At 36.8% G+C, this 26,039-nt stretch overlaps 1 protein-coding gene across 2 annotated transcripts in view; it reads right to left on the bottom strand.

Annotated features, from left to right (window-relative positions):
- Positions 1–26,039, bottom strand: part of Pdk1 (Phosphoinositide-dependent kinase 1) — a 118,802-nt gene that overhangs the window by 22,800 nt on the left and 69,963 nt on the right. Inside the window, exon 1 of one of the 2 annotated variants that reach the window (XM_073091413.1) lies at positions 13,496–13,555. The exons of the other annotated variant lie outside the window; for it this stretch is intronic. Coding sequence (XP_072947514.1) covers positions 13,496–13,540 — 45 coding nt within the window. The 5' untranslated portion in view covers positions 13,541–13,555. Of the gene's footprint in view, positions 1–13,495; positions 13,556–26,039 lie in introns of those variants that run through there. 2 annotated transcript variants of the gene reach the window in all.

Genomic DNA, 26,039 nt, shown 5'->3' with positions numbered 1-26,039 from the left:
AAAGTCCATCTAAAAGTACATAAGGGGCTACTGCCGCCCATGGACACCTGGAAAACCCCCAGATAGGATTGGACTCCTATGTGAGGTCGGCCACAGATGGTTTTCTACCTGGGAGAACTAAGTTAGAACTTAGAATGTCTTTGATAAGTGGCTCTTTCTTGCCACACCATCAAACCGGAACACAACAGCGCTTAACACGTATACGGCAGAAATAGGTATGACGGCGGTCCCTCTGGACTATGGAGCCAAACCATGAAAGATAATTTACTTCAAATGACAGTCTCAATTAAGATTTCCTCAAATGACATTAAAGTTTCAATGTCAGTAAAATAACGGACGCACATCAATCATCATCATTGAAAAATAATAATTAATGGACGTCGTTGTTCCCAGCTGATAACGTATCGGGTCAAAGTACAAGAATTTGTATCGAGATAAGGAGAAAGAGTGTCAACTGGACAAAACAATAACATTTTTAACATTCATAAACAAAGTGTACACGCTTTAATACAGTGGTTCCCAATCTGTGGTCCGCAGAAGCCAAAATATTGTCCGCGAACGATTTTAAATTTAAGCGTTGATTCGTATGACAGCAAGTGATGATTTGCGTCTAGTTTTGAGTAATTTTAGTCCTAGGATAGCCGAACTAGTGAAGAAGATGCAAGCTTAGAAATCATATTTATACAATTACAAAAGGTTATCCTATAATATCATTATTTCTTTATATGTATGTTCCTATTTAGATTTAAATTAAAGTTTCAGTTTCATCATTACAGTTTATTTTTGTTTTATCTACATTGTGGTCCCTGCTAACAAGAGTGACATAAAAGTGGTCCCTGACTAAGAAAAGGTTGGGAACCGCTGCTTTAATATAACATTTTCGCTTACTTATACAGCTAGTTGCGAGAAAATCAGGGCAACAGTTACTTAGACGAATAACCGTTGAGTGGTTAGACGCATCGCATTATACCAACACAAAAACAATCTATATTTTTTGCGAGCATTTATTTAAATTATGTTGTTTGATTGTAGGTATGTGGGGGTTACATCTTGCAATATTTTTTAACCAGTTAACCCCAACGGATTAACTCGAAATTTTCGAGGGGTCCGAGGTTCAAATCCCAGGCACGCACCTCTGATTTTTCAAAGTTATGTGCGTATTATAAATTAATTATCACTTGCTAAACTGTGAAGGAAAACATCGTGAGGAAACTTGCATACCTGAGAGATTTATCAAAAAAATCTCAAGTGAAGTCTACCAATACGCACATGGCCAGCGCGGTGGACTATGGTCTAATCCTTCTCATTATGAGAGGAGACCCGTGCCCAGCAGTGGGACAGAAATGGGTTGAAGATGATGATGATGATGATAATGCATGATTAATTTAGTTACGTATTTTCTATCCAACATGGAGGACATCCTATGGTAGTGATTCAATTGCTTTCGAAAGGCTCCCATCATATTGGTATCAAATAAAATGAAATAGTTTTCTAAGAAGAATAGGCAAGCCTACATGATGTTAGCTTATTTTTTTAATATTTCGTAATATACATTTATTTTACTCTCAATATATTTTATGTACAATAATGTATGCCTTCTATTTCAATCATACTGACTATTAATTAACAGAATATACCTTCACTAAAGTAAATTAACAATACAGGTAGCTGTTTACACATAAATTTATTCTATTTCGATTTTTTGTCTCATTACCAACTATACTGAGCGTGATCTAAGACTGATCGCCAATGGAAAAATTCCAAGAGCGTTTCCGTTCATCGGTCTCATTAGATCCCGTTGTTATCATTGAATAATTACACAAGCTTTAGGGTGAATTAAAATAACTCGGGTAGGGCGTTAACTCGTATCTTCCCTTAAGACCTAGAGCAATGAACTTTGCTCCATGACTTTTGAAAATCACGTTAAAAGGTAAGACAAAGTTCCAAATTTACTGAATGAACATTCATAATAAGGAGTGATAGCTGACACGTGCAGTATCTTCTATTAATAGCTAAATAAAATACATGTTCCAGCCATTCTAAAATTATAAACGCGATCACTCAAAGTTCGCCAAATACGCGTTGACATTCTAAAATTGTAAACGTAACTTCGCCAAACACTCGTCGGTAACATAATTCAAAACTAACTAGCAGACGCCCTCATAAATCTTCCATTCAACAACAAAATACTAATGCGTAGGAAATCTATTATACGTATAACGTACGTATACGTATAGATGCTAATTCGGATCTATTTGTGTATTCTAGTAAGTATTTTTATACAACGTGGAGTAGGGAACGAGACGAGGGGTCGCGGCGGCGAGAACGCAGCCACACGCACAATGCGCCTGGTATTCGGCGGGTGGAATGCTTTCTGCTTACATACTTTTATTCACTTCCCGCGCGTCTAGACGTCGGCTCGGGGGACTTATTTCTAAATTCACTCTAAACACCACCTCCTAAGATTCCTATTACGTCCCATGGTGGCCAGACTTAACCCGTATAAAAACGGCCTCGCTGTCCTCGGAAAGTGCATTGATCTCGGGGCGTCCTTCTGTGGCACAAAAATCGCTGCACGTGATATTGCCGTCTCGCTCTAAACGTATTTGGATGATGGGGATGAATGAGACAAAAGAAACGTAGTAGGCAGGATGCGCGTAGCGAGCTCCGGCCAATACACCCAAGCGAGCGCAATGAACGGCGGCCATTAACGTGGAAGTACCACGCCGCGTTTTGGCGCCAACCGTAAAAGGAAAAGGGAATAGTAGTAAAATAAACATAAGTACATTATCCTCAATAACAAATGTGGATATATTGATTTTATTTATAGTCGATACGCCTTATAATATGAAGGTATAGTAAGTAGATTTGAATTAATACAAACGTGGTTAGGATGTTTGTAAATAGAGTCGTGTAATTGTAATAAATACCAGTCTACTTGATATATGCAATACTGCAGATCCACTTCAACAAGATTATCCAAATGAACAAAACAAACTTGATGTTATATTAGAAATACATAGATACATAAATACATAGGTAGTAGGTAGGTATTTCAATCATCATCAAAATAAAACACATCAAGTAGGTATTTCAACTCCAAAATTATTTCACAACCATTACATACGGTACCTATAAGCCTGGGCAATTTACTTGGGGCAATGTATGACGCAGGGGGCGACACCCTCTCCCCGACTGTCTGGATCAGGCGATAATATCTACATATAATAAAGCGTGCAAAACGAGTTTGTTTATTACAAATGTGATTGATTGTATTGCTTGAACAAAAATGAACTAAAATGATTCAATACGATTGTCCTTTTATGAATAGTAATGTATCTTAAACTGGCAGAATAATATACCTATTTAGGCTTTCACTTTTCCAATATTACGTCGAGCACGTGTTTTTTAGAATCGTTGAGATCAACTTATCATATGGTAAATACAGTGATTATAATAAACAATTGCATTTAAAAGGGTACATCTCATCAGTTACGGTCATGACTATAACTTTATTATTATATTGTTAGGTTGTTATATATAAGTATTACTCTATTGCATTACTGAATCCTAATGTAGAGTATCAAACTCTTTCTTAGTTAAAAATTTTGATAGTATGGAAAAAAAATTAAGACAAAATAATACTTTATTATTGCTGCAAAATAAGAAAAAAAACTTCAAAGGCCAGAAAAATATCTAAAACAAAAGTGCACCCAAAATTCTGCGTACTTGCGAAAATATTTTCGATGCACGACCGGGCAGGTAGGTATGGGCTTAAAGTTCGATTCTCCGAAATATGAAGCGCTGGAGGTTCGAACAACGATTATAAAAAAGTCAGGAGAGGCAGCCGCCAGTACACCTTCAAACGACCTAATACTACATTGATGTGTGAGTGCAAATTCCACGAAGGATGAGACCCCTTCGCCAATACATTCAACTCTGTAACCGGCTCGCCCGCCACGCACGACGCGTCGGTGACCGTTTCATTTGAAAACACAAGACGCGATTGGCCAACGGCTGCTCTTAATATTCTGACTAAATCCTAAATAATAGAATTATAACAACATCTCGCAAGTTGAAGTACATACGTAGTTTAGGAATAATAAATTAGTAAGTTTCGTTTATCTTTATATTGTTTTTTCAAGATTTATCGTCTCTTGAACTGTAGACATAAAAGATAGACTTGAAAGATGAAAGTTGATGAAAAACGAAAAATAACAATATGTGTTGTCTGAGATGTATATAGACATCAAAGAACAAAGAGGTTGCTACGTTTCTAATAAAAATGCCTTTAATATTACGTATAAATGATTTTGCCAAACTCTACATCAAAGTTGATAACGTATGCTTCAATTATTTAACGTCTATTTACAAATAGTTTACTACATATTATGTATTTTTGTAGGAAATATGTAATAACATATACTTATATAGACATTATATTTTGGTACTATAGTATTTTTTTTGCGAAATCATCACTGGAATTTTCACTGAAGAACGATGACACACTTCTTTAAAAGTTAAATTTTCGTTTGAAACCCCACTTGCATACCTTATATTTAATTTGGTATTTCAAATAAAAATATATTATTATCTCTACAATTCTATATACACAAAAAATATATATATATGTATTTATAAATCTAACGCCTTTAAACAAGCAATTAGGCTGTAAATCGTTCTAGGTAGGTCTGATTTTTAGTGTACGTGGTTTAAAAAAAACCGCGCAAAGCTCTATCATCCAGGTACTTTTGAATTAGGAACTCATGTTCCTATTGAATGAAAATAATTCGGGAATCACATGTATTTTACTCCTGCGCACACATACAAACAAACAAAATGCGTCACGCACCCACACCTGCACCGGCGCGCTTCATTGAGTAACTAAGCAATATGATAACAATATTCAAACGTGATGTAACCGTCGTTGTAAATAAAGCAGGGCGGGCGTGAATCAAGCTGCGGGAATGCGTTGCGCTCGCGGTGGTTGCTCCACAGAGTAATTATTGTTAGAGCGAGCCTATTCGAGTAACAACGCAGGCACAGGAAAGAACAGTCTTAATTGAAGTTTTACGAGAATGAGTTCGGTCGCGAATCAAGCTGCGGGAATGCGTTGCGCTCGCGGTGGTTGATCCACAGAATAATTATTATTGTGAGCCTGTTCGGGTAAGAACGCAGGCGCAAGGAAGAACAGTATTAATTGAAGTTTTACGAGAATGAGTTCGGTCGCGAATCAAGCCGCGGGAATGCGTTGCGCTCGCGGTGGTTGATCCACAGAGTAATTATTGTTAGAGCGAGCCTATTCGAGTAACAAAGCAGGCACAGGAAAGAACAGTCTTAATTGAAGTTTTACGAGAATGAGTTCGGTCGCGAATCAAGCTGCGGGAATGCGTTGCACTCGCGGTGGTAGCTCCACAGAGTAATTATTGTTAGAGCGAGCCTATTCGAGTAACAACGAAGGCACAGGAAAGAACAGTCTTAATTGAAGTTTTACGAGAATGAGTTCGGTCGCGAATCAAGCTGCGGGAATGCGTTGCGCTCGCAGTGGTTGATCCAAAGAGCAATTACTGTTGTGAGCCTGTTCGAGTAACAACGCAGGCACAGGAAAGAACAATCTTAATTAAAGTTTTACGAGAATGAGTTCGGTCGCGAATCAAGCCGCGGGAATGCGTTGCGCTCGCGGTGGTTGATCCACAGAGTAATTATTGTTAGAGCGAGCCCATTCGATTAACAACGCAGGCACAGGAAATAACAGTCTCAATTGAAGATTTAAAGAATGAATTCGGTCGCGAATCAAGCTGCGGGAATGCGTTGCGCTCGCGGTGGTTGCTCCACAGAGTCATTATTGTTAGAGCGAGCCTATTCGAGTAACAACGCAGGCACAGGAAAGAACAGTTTTAATTGAAGTTTTACGGAATGAGTTCGGTCGCGAATCAAGCTACGGGAATGCGTTGCGCTCGCGATGGTTGCTCCACAGAATAATTATTGTTAAAGGGAGCCTGTTCGGGTAAGAACGCAGGCGCAAGGAAGAACAGTATTAATTGAAGTTTGACGCGAATGAGTTCGTGGCGTAAATCAAACAAGCGTGGTGGAATTTGCTATGAATAAGTCTAGAGACTTTTATGTAATATAGATGATATATTATTATAAAAAAGATCAACCAGATAGAAGATAAGATTACTATCTAAGCTCTGTCACTAATGCGCTTCGCTTCCGCTTCCCCTGAGACTTACAGCTCTGAGACTTCTCCTCAACTGTGCTGAAATACGTGTGGTGGTGATGCCGTAGGAATCGAACCACAAATGATTCTACCACTTTCAAACTGTAACTGTATTACATTTCACAGTTGAGCTAGTTTAAAACAGTTTTAAAACTACGATTAATAATACAGCAGGTATAGTCAGAGCCAAACTGTTCCGCTCTGAAGTTGTTGCGAGCAGTACCCTTACCATGAGTTTTTACATATTGACAAATATGACTATTTTAAATCTTTAAATTCCAAATTTAAATTAAATTTAAATTCCAAGTTCTGACACAATCCGCTAGGGGCGCTGGTTGGAAATAGTATGAGCAAATACGTAAAGAAATACCAAAACAATCATATTTGTCAAAACGTAAAAACTCATGGTATGGTGTAGTTATACAATTTGCTATGGCGACGAGACCCATTTCTATATCCAGAGCAGACTGGCAGTTTCGCGGACTATACCTTACTTATGTTTGCGGAATGAACGCACGATAACTTAACTCCGTGGTTCCGCCGTTTGGGTTCTTGCGAGCTGCGAGCGGCGGCGGCGCGCCAACGCGGTCGTTCGCCGTTGCATGCCGATCCGTTGCATCGAGGAGGTTGCATTCCGCCCATTCCGCGTCTCGCCCGGACCACTAGGGTTGCTACAGAATACAGCTAAAGATATATAGAAGAAAGCCGCGTTTAAAAGTGGAAATTACTCTGGGTTTTCATAGGTTTAATTTTTTTCGCGGAATCCTGATTTTTTTTTGGAAAAGTTAATCCTTATAACATCGGTTAGTTGCTAATGAATTAACGTTACAATTGGTCCAGTTGTTTCGGAGATTAGCCAGAACAAACAGACAGACATCTTACTACTTATTTTTTGTTATAAAACCCATTGATCCTTTTATATGCATTTACTAAAAAGCTTTGTCCGTGGTTCCCAATATTTAGAAATAGGTCAACCAAAAAGTGTCTTTTTTATCTTATAGGGCACATTCTGATCATTTGTCTGCAAAACGTGGGTGGCAACCCTATCATGGTCCTCTCACAGAACGTATGTGTGCGGTACATACACGTTTCCCATTCGAACTGCACCTATAATGTTATGGTCTGCGAGTTATTAACATCAGGCCCGCCTCGCTGTATGATAATATTATTTTTTCTAAGTGATCACTGGTCTGCTTTATACTAAAGGTTAATTAATAGAAAGAGTTTGCTACACTATTTTTGTATTATTTTTATTATATACTCTTGATTATATCCACTCTTGCATATTAAGATAGTAGAGTATGTTGTGTTATAATAGTTCTATTTATAACTTAAGTACATAAAAGCCCATATAATATAATTAACGTTTCCTTATATGTGTCATTAATGTTACTAACGTATATCCTACATCTAGACCAAGACGTAGAATCGAATTAAAGGAAATAAGCTTCATTGGTAGTTTTTTGGCCGAAAAAGAGGTTATTAAATATCTTAGAAATAATGATCTGCATATGCCGCCTACCATGAACGTTACTTGGATATATACTACTTATAAGACAATTAATGAAAAAAACACTGCGAAACTGTACAGAGATAATAATTTATATTTGTAATAATAAACCGATTTAATTAACTGGTATATCTGTACATCAACTTCGGTTATCGTATAACGTGTAATATTAGAAAACCGTTAGATCCAATATTGAAACTTATGATTGACATGTGAAAACCTCACTCCACATTTTAATGTTCCCATGGGAAAATATCACAATTGCAGATTGTATTGACAATCAACACAACTGTAGGAAGCCGAGGGCGTAAGTAAGAGGTGGTAGACCTTTTATTCACAAAATCCCACGTGTTTTTCGACATCGATTCAGTTTTCGACACTCATGATTCACCCGACGCCTACACCCCACTTAGTTTATCAGAATGTCATTGAGAAAATCAAATGTCACCCTTAAAGGTACACGTATTAATAACATCTATAAATAAGTAACTTATAATGTGACTTGCGTGGTAAATAAATATTGGGTATATGCCTACTAAACAAGGTACAATGTCAATATGAAATAATTCTTAACTAAAACACTGTCCATTCATTAGTGTCTTGCTGAATGACTCGGACCTCCTCTCAGGGGTAGAGTGGTTTAGATCATAGTCCACCGCGCTGGCCAAGTGCAAATTCGCAAACTTCCCACAATTTTTTTTTAAAGATCTGTCAGGCATGTAGCTTCACCATGTTAACCTCGACCGTTAAAGGAAGTTTTAATTAATTTTGAAAATATAACAGAGATATAAATTTGAAAAATCAGAGGTGTACGGATTCGAACTTCGGACCACCCAGAGACCGTATTTTAACCCCTAAACTATCACTGTTTTAATAAAACTTTTAAATAAACACGATACCTTTGGACAAAGGAAGAAAACCTCTAAAAAGTCTTTGTTCGGCAGCCATGCGCCTTATCTGTGCAGTTTCCTTATAACACCGAAGCATGATGTTTGGTTTTTTCTACTCTATAAATGGCCGAGTCCAAGGACGGCGCAGGATCGCGCTGGGCAATTTAATGCGTCATTACGATCTCAGGTTGAAGACCCAGTCATTCACCCGGAGTCTTGGGGCGGTCGCGGTGCCCACTCCATCATAACGCGAATGACCGTTGCGCACATTTATCTCAATTTAATCATTTATTTTGATTGGAAATGAAATAGGCTATTGCGTTAATTGTATATTAGTACCACGTGATACACTTTCGATAGTGTGTCATGTGAATACGTATGTAAACAGCGATAGAAAATAGATAACAGTGCGCCAATTTCAAAGTAAATTGTACCAAATCCCTACTTACCTACTTAAAATAATGAAATCTGGTACTAATAAATCCCACACTTTTCACACGGCACAATTAGAAATCTGTAAATTAATAAAATAAAAGCTTTATTTATGTCTGTTAAAACGTTTTCAGTTTATGCGCATTATGTTTAGTATCTTAGCAATTTTAATGACTTCCTTGAGAAAATGCAACCTCGTTGAATGTGCTATATCATGCAATCAGGTGCAAAAGCGGTACACATTCAACACAATGATATTTATCATTCCAGACTTCGTACGTAATCTACACCATGTCACTCGAATAGTGGGAAAGCAGTGATAGTTTAGTTGTTTGAAATTCCCCTTTCAATTTTGGGGTCTGAGGTTCAAATTTCCGACACGGATCTCTGATTTTTGGAGTTATGTGTGTATTAGACTTTAATTATTACTTGCTTCAACGGTGAAGGAAAATAAAGTGAGGGTCCATAAAAAGCCTGAAACGTATGTGAAATATTCCAACTCGTACTTGACTAGCATGGTTAACTATGCCCTAATCTCTCTTTCTAACAGGAGAACCCGTGCCATGCAGTAGAAAACTAAATGTTTTGATGAGAACGATTGAAATAAACAAGCTTACTGTTGATTCAAAAGATAATAAGCAGATCTATCCATTGTCTAATAAAGGCAACACCTTGTAAAGGCGATCGTAATGCAAGGATTGCAAAACTTTGTTTGGGCGAGCGTGCGAACGAATTGCAGCTTCTAAATCTTATACAGGAAACCATAAGCGGTATCTTGAAGCGTGGGTGGTCTTATGAGTCATGTAGCGACTTTAAACAGCCACAGTACAATGTAAATAGTAGCCTAATAATAAAAGCAAGCATGGATCACTCGTAAGTAGGAATATTTTAAGCATTTTCTATGGACAGATACCTAAAACAGTTAGTATAGGTATATCAGCCCTCTAATTAAGCCACATTAATGTCTGTTGTTAACAATTTGGTGCAGTAAAATGTATTTATCGGCTGTTTTCATGTATACTGTGGTCCATAAGGGCGTCGTAAGCGCACTTGGCGCACGGCGTAGTTGCTTCATACTCACGCGCAAGTCGCGGCACGCATTAGCGCCTCAAGTCCATATATTTTTATACTCATCAGTGTTAGAATATCATTGGAGAGACAAAGTGACAGCCTCGGGAAACTCGACCTCTCAATCAAGGGGCTTTTAGGTTTGAATCCTAGGCACGCACTTCACTTTCAAAGTTATGTGTGTATAAGAATGGAATTTACATTTGTTTTCACGATGAAGTTTCCTTCGTGATCATGAGGGATCTTGCACATTTGAGAGTTCAAAAAAAAATCTCAAATGTGTATCAGGTTCAGGTTCGACCACCAATTCGCACTTGGCCAGCGCGATGGATTATGGCTTAAACCTATTTCCTTCTGAGAAGAGATCTGAGCACAGCAGTAGAACGTTGCGTTGACGACGACAACACTAACCCATTTCAAAACTTGTCATTAGTGATCCGACAGGTAGGACCATAACGGGCACAGTAGAGATCGGCCCGAATCGGCATTCCTTGCCCATTCACAACCGCGGCGGTTTGAGTCACGCCCGTTGCCCGAGCGTGGGACATCACAGTACCCGAGTACCCGACGCCGACCCGACACATGGAGCAATAATTGTGGCTCATTACTATCGTAGTGCGTCACTCACGCGATACCGATAGATGATGGTACACAACAAAGAACAGTGCCTTATACGCACAGAGATACAGGCCTAAACTTATATAGGCATCAACTTAAACGACAGTACGAAGAAGATTTTGACATGTTTTAAACATGCATCACTTGTACCATTGATGCTTTTTCGAATAGACGAAATTACATAAATTTAAAAATAAAATATATTATTTAGAATTTATTCTTAAAGAACTCTCTTTGAACGTCAATAATTAATTTAACAACCCATTCGGTCGATAGATGTTTCAATTTTGAGAAGAAACGACGCAAGACAATCATAGGGGCTCATTTTTTGCATTAAAAAAAAATAAAAATACAACACCTAACACCACAGTTCCATGTATTGGTTTCTTAAAGGAGCCAGGAAGGTGGAAACAGAATGGTGTGGTAAGGGAGACAGACTTTTCCGAGGCGTTCCAGCTTAGTCCTCAGGGGTAGCGGCGCATCTGTGGCCGACCTCAGGTAGGAATATCTAATCCTATCTGGAGTTGATTACAGATGTCCATGGGCGGCAGTAGCCACGTACCATCAGGTGGACTGCATACTCGTCTGCTACTAAAAAGACTAGATCATCATAATAATCACTAGTAGACATGAAGTGACTGAGCCATTTTGTTATCATGAAGATCAGCTATCATCAAGTTGATGTTATTGTTGATCAACTTGATAACGTTAAAAGACGAACCATTCCCATGATGAACTAATACAGAGGAAACTTAAAAGTATATTGTGTATTGATTAGCAAAATGAAAGAGGATATTTCCCTATATCAAATAATTTCTTACATTTCACTATTTAATAACTAAAATTTACAACAATAACATATTTTACTGTGCATGCGGGTTTAAGCCCGCATACAAAGATTTTAGGGATAGTCCCCTACGCTATTACAAACTGACAAAATATAGATAAAAATACCATTAAACATAACGATACTGATTATTTAATCCAATCGTATTCTCATATAAAGGATATACAATAAAGACTATTGTATGGTTACAGAAAATATTCTCACATTTGTAATGATAATGTGGTCTGTACTCGCGCCGGCTCTGTGCCCGCCCTGGCGCCGCCGACTCAGATAAATTTCATGCCCGGGCATATTTGGAATGGCTCTTTAATACTCATTGTACTAGCACTGAGTACAGTCAGCTTGCAATAAAAAAATCTATGATTCATGCATAAAGCAGCGATAGCCTAGTGGTTAAGAAACTCGGCCTTTTGATCGAGGGGTCCGAGGTTCACATCCCAGGCATGCCTCTGATTTTCCAAAGTTATGTGCGTATTACGAATCAATTATCACTTGCTTAAACGGTAAGGAAACCTGCATACCTGAGAAATCATTTTTTTTTAAATAGTAAGTAAAGTGTGAAGTCTACCAATTCGCACTTGGCCAGCGCGGTGGACTATGGTCATGGCTAATGGGTTTATGATGATGATTATGGTGACTCGTGCCGGCTTTGAGCTCGCCCTGGCGCCGCCGACTCAGATAAACTCCATGCCCGGGCAAATTTGGAATGGCTCAGTCAGCCTGCAATAAAAACTTCATGATTCATGCCAATGTGTTGTTATTCTAGAACCTAGCGACGAAGCATGAGAGAAATTTAGACCGAGACGCTAGGCATATTGAGGAAAAATGTATTTATCCTCACTTATGTGTTTGTTTATTTATAAGTAGTTACTCTGATCACTTATGAACTGGCAATCGAGCTTAAAGCGAATGACCCGTAATTATTTTCTACACCATACGAAATTTATACATCTTATACAATCTGAATTTCAAAATACTTAAATACAAAATAGTTATACAACATATTATATTTCTCTGATTTTCATAAATGTTTGTATACAATGCATAAAGAATTAAAGTATTATACATACATGTTTAACTTTTATCAGTAAAATCTAAAGTATATTGTAGGTATACTACAGTCATGTTCTAGTTTGTTTTGTATCCTTATTTGTAAAACAGCATTCCAGTCTGCTAATAGCTCTATCACAAGTCTGATCGTCTAATATTGTCCAAACCAAACAAATTGTTGTCTTACATGTGAATGCTTAAGAGCTAAAATAAATGTTTTAAGGCAAAAATAAATATAAGTTAATCACGTGTAGAGGTGGTGAGAGTCCGGAGTTCGAGGTCGTGCGGTGCCCCGGCGGCGCGAACAAACGCCCCAACCTAAGGTGGCCACACGTTTTGTGGAGCTAAGACGTCCTATTTCTAGAGTCTTGAAATTTGCATCCCATTTTTTTAAATAGAAGTAGCACACGAGCATGCAATTCACCTAATGGTAAGTGACATGGAGACTGTCAATATTTATTTATTTATTTAATTTTGAAACACCTTAAACTAAGGGTAACAAGGGAGGACTTAATGCCTAATGGCATTCTCTGCCAGTCAACCCTGGGCGATGGCGACATTATGTGGTAAGCATTTACACAAAAAGTAAAATAAAATGTAATATATTACATATACACATACATATACATATATACATACTAGTAACAATAATCCTGATATATAAAATATACACAAAACAAGAACAAATTAAAAATATGCTAAGTATAAAAGATCGAAAGACTCAAATGCTAGAAGGTGGTCGTAAGTAATGTTCACGAACCAATCTCTTGAAAGTGCAATAATACAATAAAACAGTAAGTATGTTTATTTTTATAAGTATGTTTCCCTCCAGATAATAAATATAAGTATGTTTCCCTTACCACACTCTTCAAGCAGAACACAGCAGCGCTTATCACTGATGGCATAAGGCAGAAATAATACTTTCTGAGTCGATGGGGTTCTACCTTCTACAAAATATGAAACGGGATACAAAAAAAATGTCATGTGTATTGTCACTAGCTACTCGCACTTGCTATACTTTCTGACAGAAGCAGAAATTAAATGTCTGTAGGTATATAATTTTTTTATAAATCATAATATTAGATCATGAATGAAAGTCTGCACGACTAAAACAAATGTGTTTTATTTAACTAACTAATATATCAAAACTTATATTTTTTACTGTTATATAAAATCCTTCATTGCGTCTGCGTCCCGCTATTCACAACGTCGTTTGACTTCGGTCCTGAATCTCCCCCAAATCTGTGCACATTTGGCGATCCTATTCCGATCAGTCGGCGTCGCGTTGCTAATTTAAATTTGCCCTTGTCTGGGTGAGCCAGACACAGCCACTTGGGGCTAGGGACCGCGAGAGACGAATCACCTGCCGGTCATACTAATACCTACCTACCTCCAACCTCATATAAATAAACATGGAAATATTGCTTAGATGTACTTCGTACCTAAATTAACTTGCTTGACTTTGTTTGAATTTAAACTTACTTAACGTATATATGAATTTAATTTTTTAACGAAATTAGACGATAGTTAAACACTTCTACAAAATGTAGTTTATACAGTGTCGACCTGTGACTTTAAAACCACTGTTATATTTGACTAAACTATTTGCCGATTGTTATTTAGTTTTAGATGCTGCCAGTCGGTCAATTGCCAACTGTCCATTTAATTTTATTTTTAATTTTCTTCCAATTATCTGAAAAAGATGTAATTTCGACGTCATCATTAAAATATTACTACCCTACTCCTAGGCACGGGTTTTCTCCCATAGTTAGGGAGGTTTAGGCCATAGTCCGCCACGTTGACTTCGCACACCTTTAAAAAGTTATATTTAAAACAACTCTCAGGCGTTTACGCTTCCTCCTGATTTTTTCTTTTACTACTAAACCAAATAACAATTAACTTCTAATAAACGTAAAACTATATGAAATATATGAAAACTATATGAAAACACGTAGGTGCGTTGGACCTAAACCTCGGACCTCCCAATTAAGAACTACCCAACTTTCAACCACTAGACTGTTAATGCGCAATTTTCAATCCCACCAATGTGACATTCAAATCCCTTTCATAATAACATCAGACTTCAACGACCACTATCACTACACGCCACAGTCAAGAGCATCTCGAGTGATATACAGTCCTCTAAGGTTGCAAGTTATCTCATGTTTTGTAAACAATATGTGTTACAATGTATCACATTAAGAGATAAACCACCTGATTTTGGGTATGTAAAACGTGATATTATTCTTATTTCAACTACACTTTTTATTCATCATCATCATCAACAACCCATTACTGTCCCACTGCTGGGCACGGGTCTCCTCTTATAATGAGAAGGATTAGGCCATAGTCCACCGCGCTGGACATGTGCGTATTGGTAGACTTCACATACCTTTGAGATTTTTTTTTATAAATCTCTCAGGTATGCAGGTTTCCTCACGATGTTTTCCTTCACCGTTTAGCAAGTGATAATTAATTACGCACATAACTGAAAATCAGAGGTGCGCGCCTGGGATTTGAACCTCGGACCCCTCGATCGAGAGGCCGAGTTTCTTAACCACTAGGCTATCACTCTTTTGTTATTTTCGGCGAAGGACAACGATTGTCTGATGGACAGAAATAGTATTTTATATGCATAACATACACATTATGCATATAAAACTATGTATATAGTAATAATGATATTATTAATATGTTTTATATCTGCGCGAAACCATTTAGCGCGTGAAATTAACAATTATAAAACAGGTATAAACAATAAAATTTTTAAAAGTCTCTATTAAGAATATTATTAACTATTGTATAAAGAATTAAAAAAAAAAATTATTTATATTTTTTAATATATTTTTCATGGGTCAAAAGTACCCAAATTTGAGATTTTTCGAACCTTTAAAAATTCATATCTCTAAAAATATTAACTTTATCGTGAAAAGTCATAGGACTTTTTTTATTCGTATTTCAATAAAGAATATAAAAAAAAATTGTCCGGTTGAGAAATAACAATTCCTTGCAATTGTTTAAACAATTTCAGTTTAAACAATATGGCACGGGGTTGCCCCATGGCAGCATGCATTTATATCACCAGTAGGACAATTTAAAGAGGATCGCATAAAAAAATTGAGGTGGAATAGTTTTCGGTACTCATGCGCCAATTCCTCCTGGACTAATATACATTCATTGAACTATTTTAAGAAACAAGCGAAGGAATATTACCTAACCCTTTAATATTTCTCTTCAATCTTTTATTTTCCTCATTCTGTGTTTTTCTCCTTTTGCTATTTTGATGTTAGATACAAGCTGCTGACATATTAAAGTTGGTATATACATTTTGTACACCCTACCCTGTTTCACTTACTACTGAATTATGTTACCTTAAAATCAATGGTTGTCTGGAAGAGATCGCTATTTTAGTGATAAGACCGCCGTTTGTACCCTTAATTATTTATTATTGTTGTTTATATCATTGTGTCTTTGGTGTGCAATAAAGAATTATTGTATTGTATTGTATTCATGTTTTATCACTACCGACTACTATATATTTATCGAGTCTAAGTCTATCGTGAAGTCTCTAGTGTTTGTAGAGATTTTTTAAAGAACTTGTAGAGAACTTTTAGAATTATTTCTTTATCGGATACTGTGTTCAGAATTGTGAGTAATCCGCCAAGTTTCATTATATAAATGATCCTTCCTTTATTTTTCTACTCCAACTAGATTTACATGGCACTCTTATCTCTACATTTTAGTACACTAACGGTCTTATTCATAAAAAATGCTTATAGAAGGTTTTAAGCACTCATTAGTTAAAGTGTTCGATAAGCTTATAAAACGTTCTATAAAATTGCTTATTCATAAACGTTCCATAAACCTTCTATAACTAATGTGTCGCTAAAGTCAACTATAAATGAAAATGTTGCCATTATAGTGAAGTTCGGCGAACAAATTGACAAATATCCATAGATAAACATCATTAAATGACATTATTTCGTACTAAAAAAATATTCTGTCTTGACATTCTTGTCAATGCGTTGTCAATAAAACCAAATAACATGTCAGTGTCATTGTATTTGTAAATACCGCGAATTTAAAAATATTTTATTTGTTAAAATAGGATATTAAGCAAAAGTTGTTAAAAGATAAAGGAGTGAAAATTGGTTGGATATAAATGTTTTGTTAAGTTTCGTTTTGTTTCGCAATATCTTATGGCAGTAAACATTGTATTTCAGAAGGTGTACCAGGATCTCTGCGATCTAATTTACGATCATTACGTACGAGATCAATTATAAAATTTACTGTCGATTTATTAAAGCGATAACGCTTCCGAAAGTCTTCGTCGTTTAAAGAAAACGGATCACTCTTTGGTGCAAATTTCTTCGAAGTGGACGGTTTCCTAGATTATTAATAATATCTAAGCTTTGTAAAATTTGCACTGTAATTTGAAATAGTGATATAATAATGTTATTTATCGGATATTTAAATAAATTATTTCAAGTTTATATACAAAACGGACATTGCCATTTAAAATTTATTCAAAACATATTGTCAAATTAGGTTAGTAATCACTAATCAGCTGATGAGAGTCCGCCATCTTTGTCTTATAGCACTGTTATAGTAGGGTTCTGGCCTCTATAAGTTATAGAAGGCTTATAGAACGGTTTAGTGCCTAAAATACGTTTATGAATAACACTTTTTGACAATCGTACTATAGCAACGTTATAAGTGTGCTATAACTTTTTATGAATAAGACCGTATATATATATGCTGCTCCTGCTTACTGTAGTGAAACACACGCAAGTTGGTTTGACACTGTTTATTAATAAGGTACCCTCCAGATTTAACGAATATTCTACATCATTCCCTGCAAAAAATAAATTCTGCCGGAGGACGCGCGTGTTCCATAGTGATCGGGTACAAAAAATATGGTAAACAATAAAGACTGCACTTAGAAGTACTTTTAAGTACTTTTTCGAAAAGGTTTACGGTATAATTAGCAATTATACAACACACCGCTGCCACCGTGTAGTGAAACACACGCAAGTTGGTTTGACACTGTTTATTAATAAGATACCCTCCAGGTTTAACGAATATACTACACTTACCTATGTCAATTTATGGACGGATATTTTCCATAGTCTCCCCAGTATCCTATCCGTGTCAAGGCTTTCTTTTAAAATGATATTAAGTACCTCAAGGCCAGCTACATTTAGCCAACCCTTCATATTGCAAACGTCTACTTTAATCGCGCCGTTAGCTTGTCTGCGCAGCTTATAATAAATATCATACATAACAACGTATATTAGAAAACGTACACTCCAAAGATTGTGTGCGGCGGTATTATGATTTCCAGACGGTATTGAATTTCAACAACGTCTATAAAAGCGGTGATTTATTTAGAAAAAAAACCAGTAAGTCGGGCATAGAGGTCGTCGCGCGTCCCGCCGCCGCGCCGTCTGCTCACCTTGGTCAGATCACCTCCGAGCACATCCGGCCGGCTCTCACTTCATTTAAATACCTATTATGCACTTGTGTGTCCATATACGTAACCAAATGTAGGTAACCGTAGACGCATTTCATTACTTTCACTCGACATTCACATCAACGCGATCCAAAAACGAGTTCCGAACGGGCACGGAGCGGGAATTAATAGTTTGTTTATCTATTCGTCGGGCGAAACAGATTATCATTTCTGTTGACCATAACTGTAACTAGCATGTTAGTAAATGTGGGCCGTTTGAATTGGACGCAATTACCAAACAATAAACCGACCGCGTAAGAATAACAGACTGCCCCCATGCGTTCGATTGGACGCAATTTAAAATTGATTACATGCTTTACGACACAATGATAGCTTATCGTATTTGGTCACAATCGTAATAATGCTCACGATGGAAAAATAATCAGCAATTTTGTAAATCATCAATACAGTACGCGTGTGTACTACTAGACCATAGTAAACTAGGAGCACGTGTATCGAGATAAGAGTAAAAGGTGATAAAACCAAACACTGGTACCGTACCGCACCGTACTCGCTCTAACGGTTGTTACTTAACAATCTGGAGATAGCACCTTCATCATTGCAGTATACGACTTACGAGTATATGTGAGTTGAAATTAAAAGTAGCTCGTGCGACTCGCTTTACAGTCTATTCACACGTACAACAATCACGTTACACAGAAGCGACAGAATGTGGTTACGTGTGAAGCATCGTTGCAGTTTTGGTTGCTACAGCGCAGCTACAAAATGTCTTCCCACTTTAGCAATAGAGTAGCCGTACTCTCATGCCAGGTGTTGCTAATTATTGCGAGTTCAGCATTATTGTCCGCACTGTTGATTTGCTAACGTTTAATCATTATTAATATTTTGTTGAAATTTTGCTATCAAATATCGAAAGACAATTCGTATGCAGAAAATTTGAAATGAAAATTCGAAATTGAATCCACCTTTGGCAGGGAAAACATTGGATGGATTGATTATTAATAAATGCGAATAAAGAGCGTTAGACGGCAAAATGGGGTCCGTGTAAATAAAACTATGCATACTGTTCAGAGGCATTTCAAACTTAGTCGTCAAGGGTAGCAGCGCATTTCTGGCCGACCACAGGTGGGAATCCGGTCTTGTCTGGGGTTGATTGCATATCACCATGGAAGGCAATAGCTTAACAACAGCATTTGAAGGTGGTAGAACCCTTTGTGGTTCGACTCCGGCGGCACCACCGCCACACCTATTTCTGCCTAATAACAGCAGTGTTGGCGCTGCTGCTCAGATGGACTTCAAGCTTCGTCTGCTATTGTTATATAAAATGTAAACATATAAACACAAACGAGTATATACTTTTGAAAGAAAGATTTTCATAAGAAGCATCCGCCTACATTGCTTTGTTGCGTGTGAATAGAAACTTACACGTGGCGGTGTTTACGCTACGTTGCACCCACTATAATGGCTTCTTATCGTTCACAAGGAACAATATTGGTGAGCACGAAAAACCAATAAAATTTTCCCTTTATCGCTGTGAACTCGAATGAAAACAAACAATGTAAGTTTGTATACTATACACTTGTTTTTCCGCACGTAAAACATATAGGGTCATGTTCACATCGCCCTTATTAATATGTAACTTTATCTTTGAACCGTACACATTAGGCAGTGATTTTCTAACATTATTTCGTATTAAACTAAGATAAAACGTGGAATCCTACAGAGATAATAATTATAATCATAAATAGAAATGATATTGTAAATAAATACATTTAATTAAAATGTTAATGACCGAATGCACTCATCTTAACAGCGGAGATAAATATGCAGTATGTAATTTTAATCATATAGAATATTTAATTTTCAAGGTTATCAGTACCTTTTAAATTAACACTCGAGATAAATTACAATGTCACATTTATATTTTTAAATTAAATAATGAATTAAGTACAATGTAGGCTCTGTCACTAAGGCTTGTTATTAAAAATAATCAATTTTAGAATTTGCCATTCCAATATTAATTTTTAATGAGGCAGAAATTATCAAATTTTGAGCTTTGGTAAGCAACAATTAGACAAATTAACTATATAAGGGGAGAAAAACAAAACAGTTACATACTTTTACATACTTTTTTGTTTGTCAATATCTATATTTTTTTTTAATTATGTTTGATAACAATTGATAAACTTGAATGTTATCCATTAAATTTTTTGGACAATTTATTATTATAATCACTATGGTCACTACCATACAAACGTTATACTAACAACATAAATATAAAAAGCAAAATCACTTGTTTAAGCAATTTTTGTGTATGTCACAAATAAATAAACTAATCACGTGTATTTTTAAATTGCAATGATATGGACAGACACGTGGCCAAACGACCTCTGCGATACAATCAATGGTCGACTACAATTGACGTTCTTTGAATAAGTTATGAAGATATCAGAATATAGTAACAGCGGAAATATGTTCCGACGGTTGTCTAATGAGGCGATGCTATTGTTCTGATGGCAACATTGACGGTAGGGACCTTAGAGTAACTATAAAGTATAGAGCCTGTAAACGAATGAGAGTCACAGGTAGCACCATCAGTACGCGCTATATACCTAGTTCCTAATCCAGATGGAGTGAATGGGCTTATTTTAACGTTTTAATAGTAAATATAATTATAGTGAAATGAGCTCTGACCCCATTAGTATATTACATTTCAGAACTAATGAACTATGCATATGTCCTACGAATCATATCGAAGTGTAAGTAACACTGACGCACTCTAAGCTAATATTACTATGAAATTAGGTTACACACTTGGTACGTTCCGTTTAAGACTTGCAAAGTCCTCGACTGTGACTGTTAAAATTCCCGTTCCACTAACGTATGATGGCTGCGGGAGTTTTGATGAATGTCCACTATGACCTACCAATACTAGACTATGATGCTTACGCGGTCACGAACAGTGACGTCATCAATTTTCAGCGTTCGCTCGCTAGGGCTACGAGCCTTAAGTGGAACGATACTGTTTACAATCGTTGCCGGCTTTAAGTAGAACATACCCATTGAGTAGAATGAGTCGTGCCGCGGACTTCGACCTCTCCAATGAGACGCATTTGCATACGCAGCGCTGATGAGCGCACTTGGAGTCGACACTGGACGAGTCATCAAAACATCTGGGTTTTATCAGGAATGGGCGGAAGTGTTTTTGATCGCAGGAAAAGAGGATAAATATAACCCGGTTATTAAATCGTTCATTCGACAATCTTTTTAGGGTGCCGCACCCTATAAATCTAAAACGGAACCCTATTAGTAAGCCTCCGCTGTCTGTTCGTCTGGCCGTGTGTCCATCTGTCACAGGGCTCTATATAAAACGAGTTTGACTATTATGTAAGTATTATAAATAGATGTTTTTAAATTAAGAAATTAAATAAAGTAATTGTAACAGGGAAAACCAATTATTATAATATAAAACATAATACACAAGTTTCTTACATGTGTATCTGATAAAAAGATTAATCACATTATGGATAAAATCTGCATCGAACTTTAGGTACTAATTAATTTGTTTCATCATGAGTTGTATAACAATAATAAGTGTTATAAATAAACGATAAAGATTATGCCAGTGACATTCGATAGGTTATTCCTCATATAATTATCTGGAGCTTATAAAAAACTCAATCAATCAATCTTCCAAGGTTATATCAAGTTTTCTTATTCAATTGTATTATTATTTATACCTAATAATTCGCCCACGTTAAAAAGAAAATAATAAACATACATAAAACTGAAAATTCGTACCTTCATTGGAATGACAGTGGCGCCATCTGGCGAAAATTGGTGGGCTCGTGGGCTCATGGACAACAACTTTGCTAAATATCATCACTTGATCAAATGCATAGTTTACGATTCAATCTTTACTAATACCGATTAAAATAATCGACTTTTTAGTCCAAAAGATCGATTCTCCGATTAATCGATCATGCCTAGTTCCCGTGGGATTTCCAGATAAAAACTATCCTATGTCCTTTCTCAGACTATCTTTGTACAAAATTTCATTAAAATTGGTTCAGTGGTTAGTAGTTTGGATTTATAATATTAGTAAGGAGTAAGGATCTACGTACATTATAAAATTAAATGTGGAGGGTAATGATTTTCGAGCATGTTTTCTATGTATGTGCTCGTATGTCTCATTCTTTGGCACGTCCGGCTGTCCAAACGGCTTAACGGAATTTAACATATTTTTATTTTAATTCATCTAAATTGTGGGTGACATATAGGCTATATTTGAGGCAGTTGGATTTTTTCGTTTTTATAGTACAATTTTTATTTGCTATATATTTATTTATTTAATTATATACTTTAACAATAAAGTACAACATGTAGCGTGCTATAAGTTTGAAAATAGTGACAATATTTCCATCTATAAAGAAATATCCACACCTAATGAAAGTTTCAAGGAATTACGAGTATCTCAGCTTTCTTACTACAGACGAGTACTTTCTCTTGAGAATCTTCTTTGTATCGATGATGAATGTCGTAGATAACTGTAGACATAAACAAAGTAAGTAGACTACAAGCAACGTAGAAAAAAATGATTTTATAGATGTTATTCTTTAAACTTACATTTTCACGTTATGATTGAAGATTGTAGCAGGACATGGGCATTCTTTCTAGAAAACAAATTTAAATAACTACGACAAATATTTGGAAGATACGGTAAAAAACAACAATGAAAAACATAAATGAAAGCTTTGTTTTTTTTTCTTGAAAAGACTTAGTATCCCTTTACACTGTAAATGTATTTTACATTTTACTAATAAGTTATTTACGGCACGAAAACACTGATGAAATAATAATTAAATAGTGTTTAGTAGGCACGTTTGCGTCGAATCAATTTAACCGTAGGCAGAAAGTGTATGCTTTATTGGGTGTCTATCAGGTTACTAAAGTGTAAACAACGTGAGGATCTCACCACATATTTCTGGAAACAACCAATGTAACCCCGTAAACAACTTTTATGTCCAACAAAGAGTAAACGACGTCACTTTCGTCGCATCGTATCTACATCATCATCATCATCATCAGGGCCGGATTTAGAGGTCTAGAGGCCTTGGGGCAACAAAGGAGTGGAGGCCCCCTGGCCCCAAATTATTTTCAGAAACAATTTTTCCAGTTGAGTTTTTTAATAAATATTTTATTGTGAAACGCAGGTAGATTCTTCTATTATTCATGTTTGTACAAAGTACTGTAGATAAAGGTAAAACAGCGAAAAAAATATCAAAGGAAAAGATATTTTTTTTTACTAGTGTTTACTAGTCGGAATTTAAAAAAAATCCGACGTCTCTATTGTGGGGGCCCCTCTTTTGTGGAGGCCTCGGGGCTGCCGCCCCGGTTGCCCTCCCTTAAATCCGGCCCTGATCATCATCAACGTTGTCTCTGCAAAATTGGTAAAAATCTCGTTGTTTGACTCTTCCTTAATACCTATATTTAACCTTATCAAGGCAATTAAATGTCAACCAATTATTCTGTAGCAACTAGGCACGGGTCTCCTCACAGAGTGGGAGACATTTAGGTCATTGCTGGCAAAGTGCAAATTAGTAGACCTTTACATACCTTAAAGATTTTTTAAAGAACATAGTATTTCCTCAAGATGTTTTCCTTAAGTGTTATAACTTTGAAAAACATCAGAGGTGCATGCTTGTGATTAGAATTTCGGGCCCCTCTAAGAGGCAGAGTTCCAGCCACTAGTCTCTCACTACATTTTAGTCAAGGCGATCGCATCACTATATGTGGACAGACCTTTATGCAGCATTCTTGGAAAGGAAAACGGTTCAGCAGGGCGCGGCGTCTGCGGGCTTTATTTATATTTTCATTGAGTCGCGCCGCCCGCCCCGCGCCGCGCCCCGGCTATGCAACTCGACACGCCTATGAAAACTTCCCGTCGCGACACTCCTTAGGGTATACTGTCATGATTTCCGAATTTAATAATTATTTTTAAACAATTTTATAATAAAACCTTATAGATTAGAGTATCCGATCTGATAATTGTGACATGTCGAATTAAGAAAAGAAAAATAGTTGTCACTGTCAGTGTTTAAAAATGGAAGGTAGTTGGGGCGGGAGAAAAATACATTATGGTGACTAGAATAAATATAAATAATATATTGTGTTAAAATGTGGAATAAAGCAAACCGTTTATTAAAGACAGAAGTAACGTTGGAATTAAGATGGTGTTAGATAAATGTATTAGTAGAATCTGATGTGATCATTGAATAAATATGTACTGCACAGAAGATGTTTCTTTTTACAATACGAATAATAAAATCGAAGTCCGCCTGCCTTAATAATTGCCATTTTTCAATGTTATAATTGCCATTTGCCAAACTAAACCATAGTACCACATAAACCATTTTTTGTTTGTTTTGAGTGCCTCTTTTTTGATTTGAGGTGGACGCTAAATGGAAATGTACTTGCCTCTCTTAAGTGCCTTATTAGAGAATTTAGAGATAGAAGCAATAGAAGTAATCTACGTGCCACTCTTACGTATCTCTTTTGAGTAACTTATTTGAGATTGAGATAGACGTTACAGGGGAAATCTATGTACCATCTAGGCCTATTGAGTGCCTCATTTGAGAAGGACGTAAATCGAAAGTCTACGTGCCCCTCTTGAGTGCCTCATTTGAGAAGGACGTAAATCGAAAGTCTACGTGCCCCTCTTGAGTGCCTCATTTGAGAAGGACGTAAATCGAAAGTCTACGTGCCCCTCTTGAGTGCCTCATTTGAGAAGGACGTAAATCGAAAATCTACGTGCCCCCCTTGAGTGCCTCATTTGAGAAGGACGTAAATCGAAAATCTACATGTCCCTCTTGGGTGCCTCATTTGAGAAGGACGTAAATCGAAAATCTACGTGCCCTTTTTGAGGTGGACGCTAATTAGAAATTTACGTGCCTCTCTTGAGTTCTTAATCTACATGCTTTTCTTGAGTACCTCATTTAAGATAGACGTAAATAATAAATCTACGTGCCTAATTCGAGATCTAAGTCTATCTCCAAGCTCTACGAAGTCTATCAAACCGTATTTGGAAAGCGTGATGCCTTATGGCAACGCTCCTACTTCATAGAAATGACTCGTGCCTACAAAAATAATAGTAACGCTATCTATACCTTTAGCTCCATATTATTATTCCATTATAATCACAACACAGAAATAATTGGCCAAGTGTAAGTCTAACTTGCACGACGAGGGTTCCACACCGTCAAAATTTTCATATATTTTTGGTATTTGTTGTTATAACAGCCATTGGTGTAAAGAGAAAAACGTCGAAAGTAGTGGTTTCTTGAATAGCGACCCCCATTTATTTTAAGCTACATATTTTTATTTTTAATAACCACCATGCCGGAGCGGTCGCCATGCCGGTCTGACGCGCAGAGGGTCCCGGGTTCGATCCCCGGCCAGACAGATTTCTAAATGATGAATTAAGATTTCTGTTTCTGGGTCTGGGTGTTTGTGTATTTGTCTTTGTGTGTGTCCACGATACAGGGAATCCTAGTGTGGGGCTGTGAGTGTAGAAAGCGTTTTAATATTTGTTGTTATAGTGGCCATCGTTTCAATTACTGTGACAATTTTAACTGTCTATTACGGTTCCGGAGACTGAGCCCCGTGACAGACGGACAGTCGCCTCATTAGGTAATAGCGTTCCGTTTTACCCCTTGGATACGGAACTCTAACAGTAATAATAATCTAGAAACAAAACGCTACAAACTAGAGGTCGTTAAGCAACAATATAACATAGGTACCTACTCGTAGTTACACGAGTCATTCTAAGAGGTGCATGAACTAATATAAACGCACGTGGATACGATTTTGTTGCATTTAAGTAGGTACGCAGGGCAATAAACTTGCAACTAAGTATTGTAACCAGGTGGTAT

Source organism: Epargyreus clarus, unplaced genomic scaffold, assembly GCF_041222505.1.
Source record: "Epargyreus clarus isolate Ecla_fem2 unplaced genomic scaffold, WU_Ecla_fem_2.2 ptg000034l, whole genome shotgun sequence".
Lineage (NCBI taxonomy): Eukaryota > Metazoa > Arthropoda > Insecta > Lepidoptera > Hesperiidae > Epargyreus > Epargyreus clarus.
This window is presented reverse-complemented; position numbering and strand designations above follow the sequence as displayed.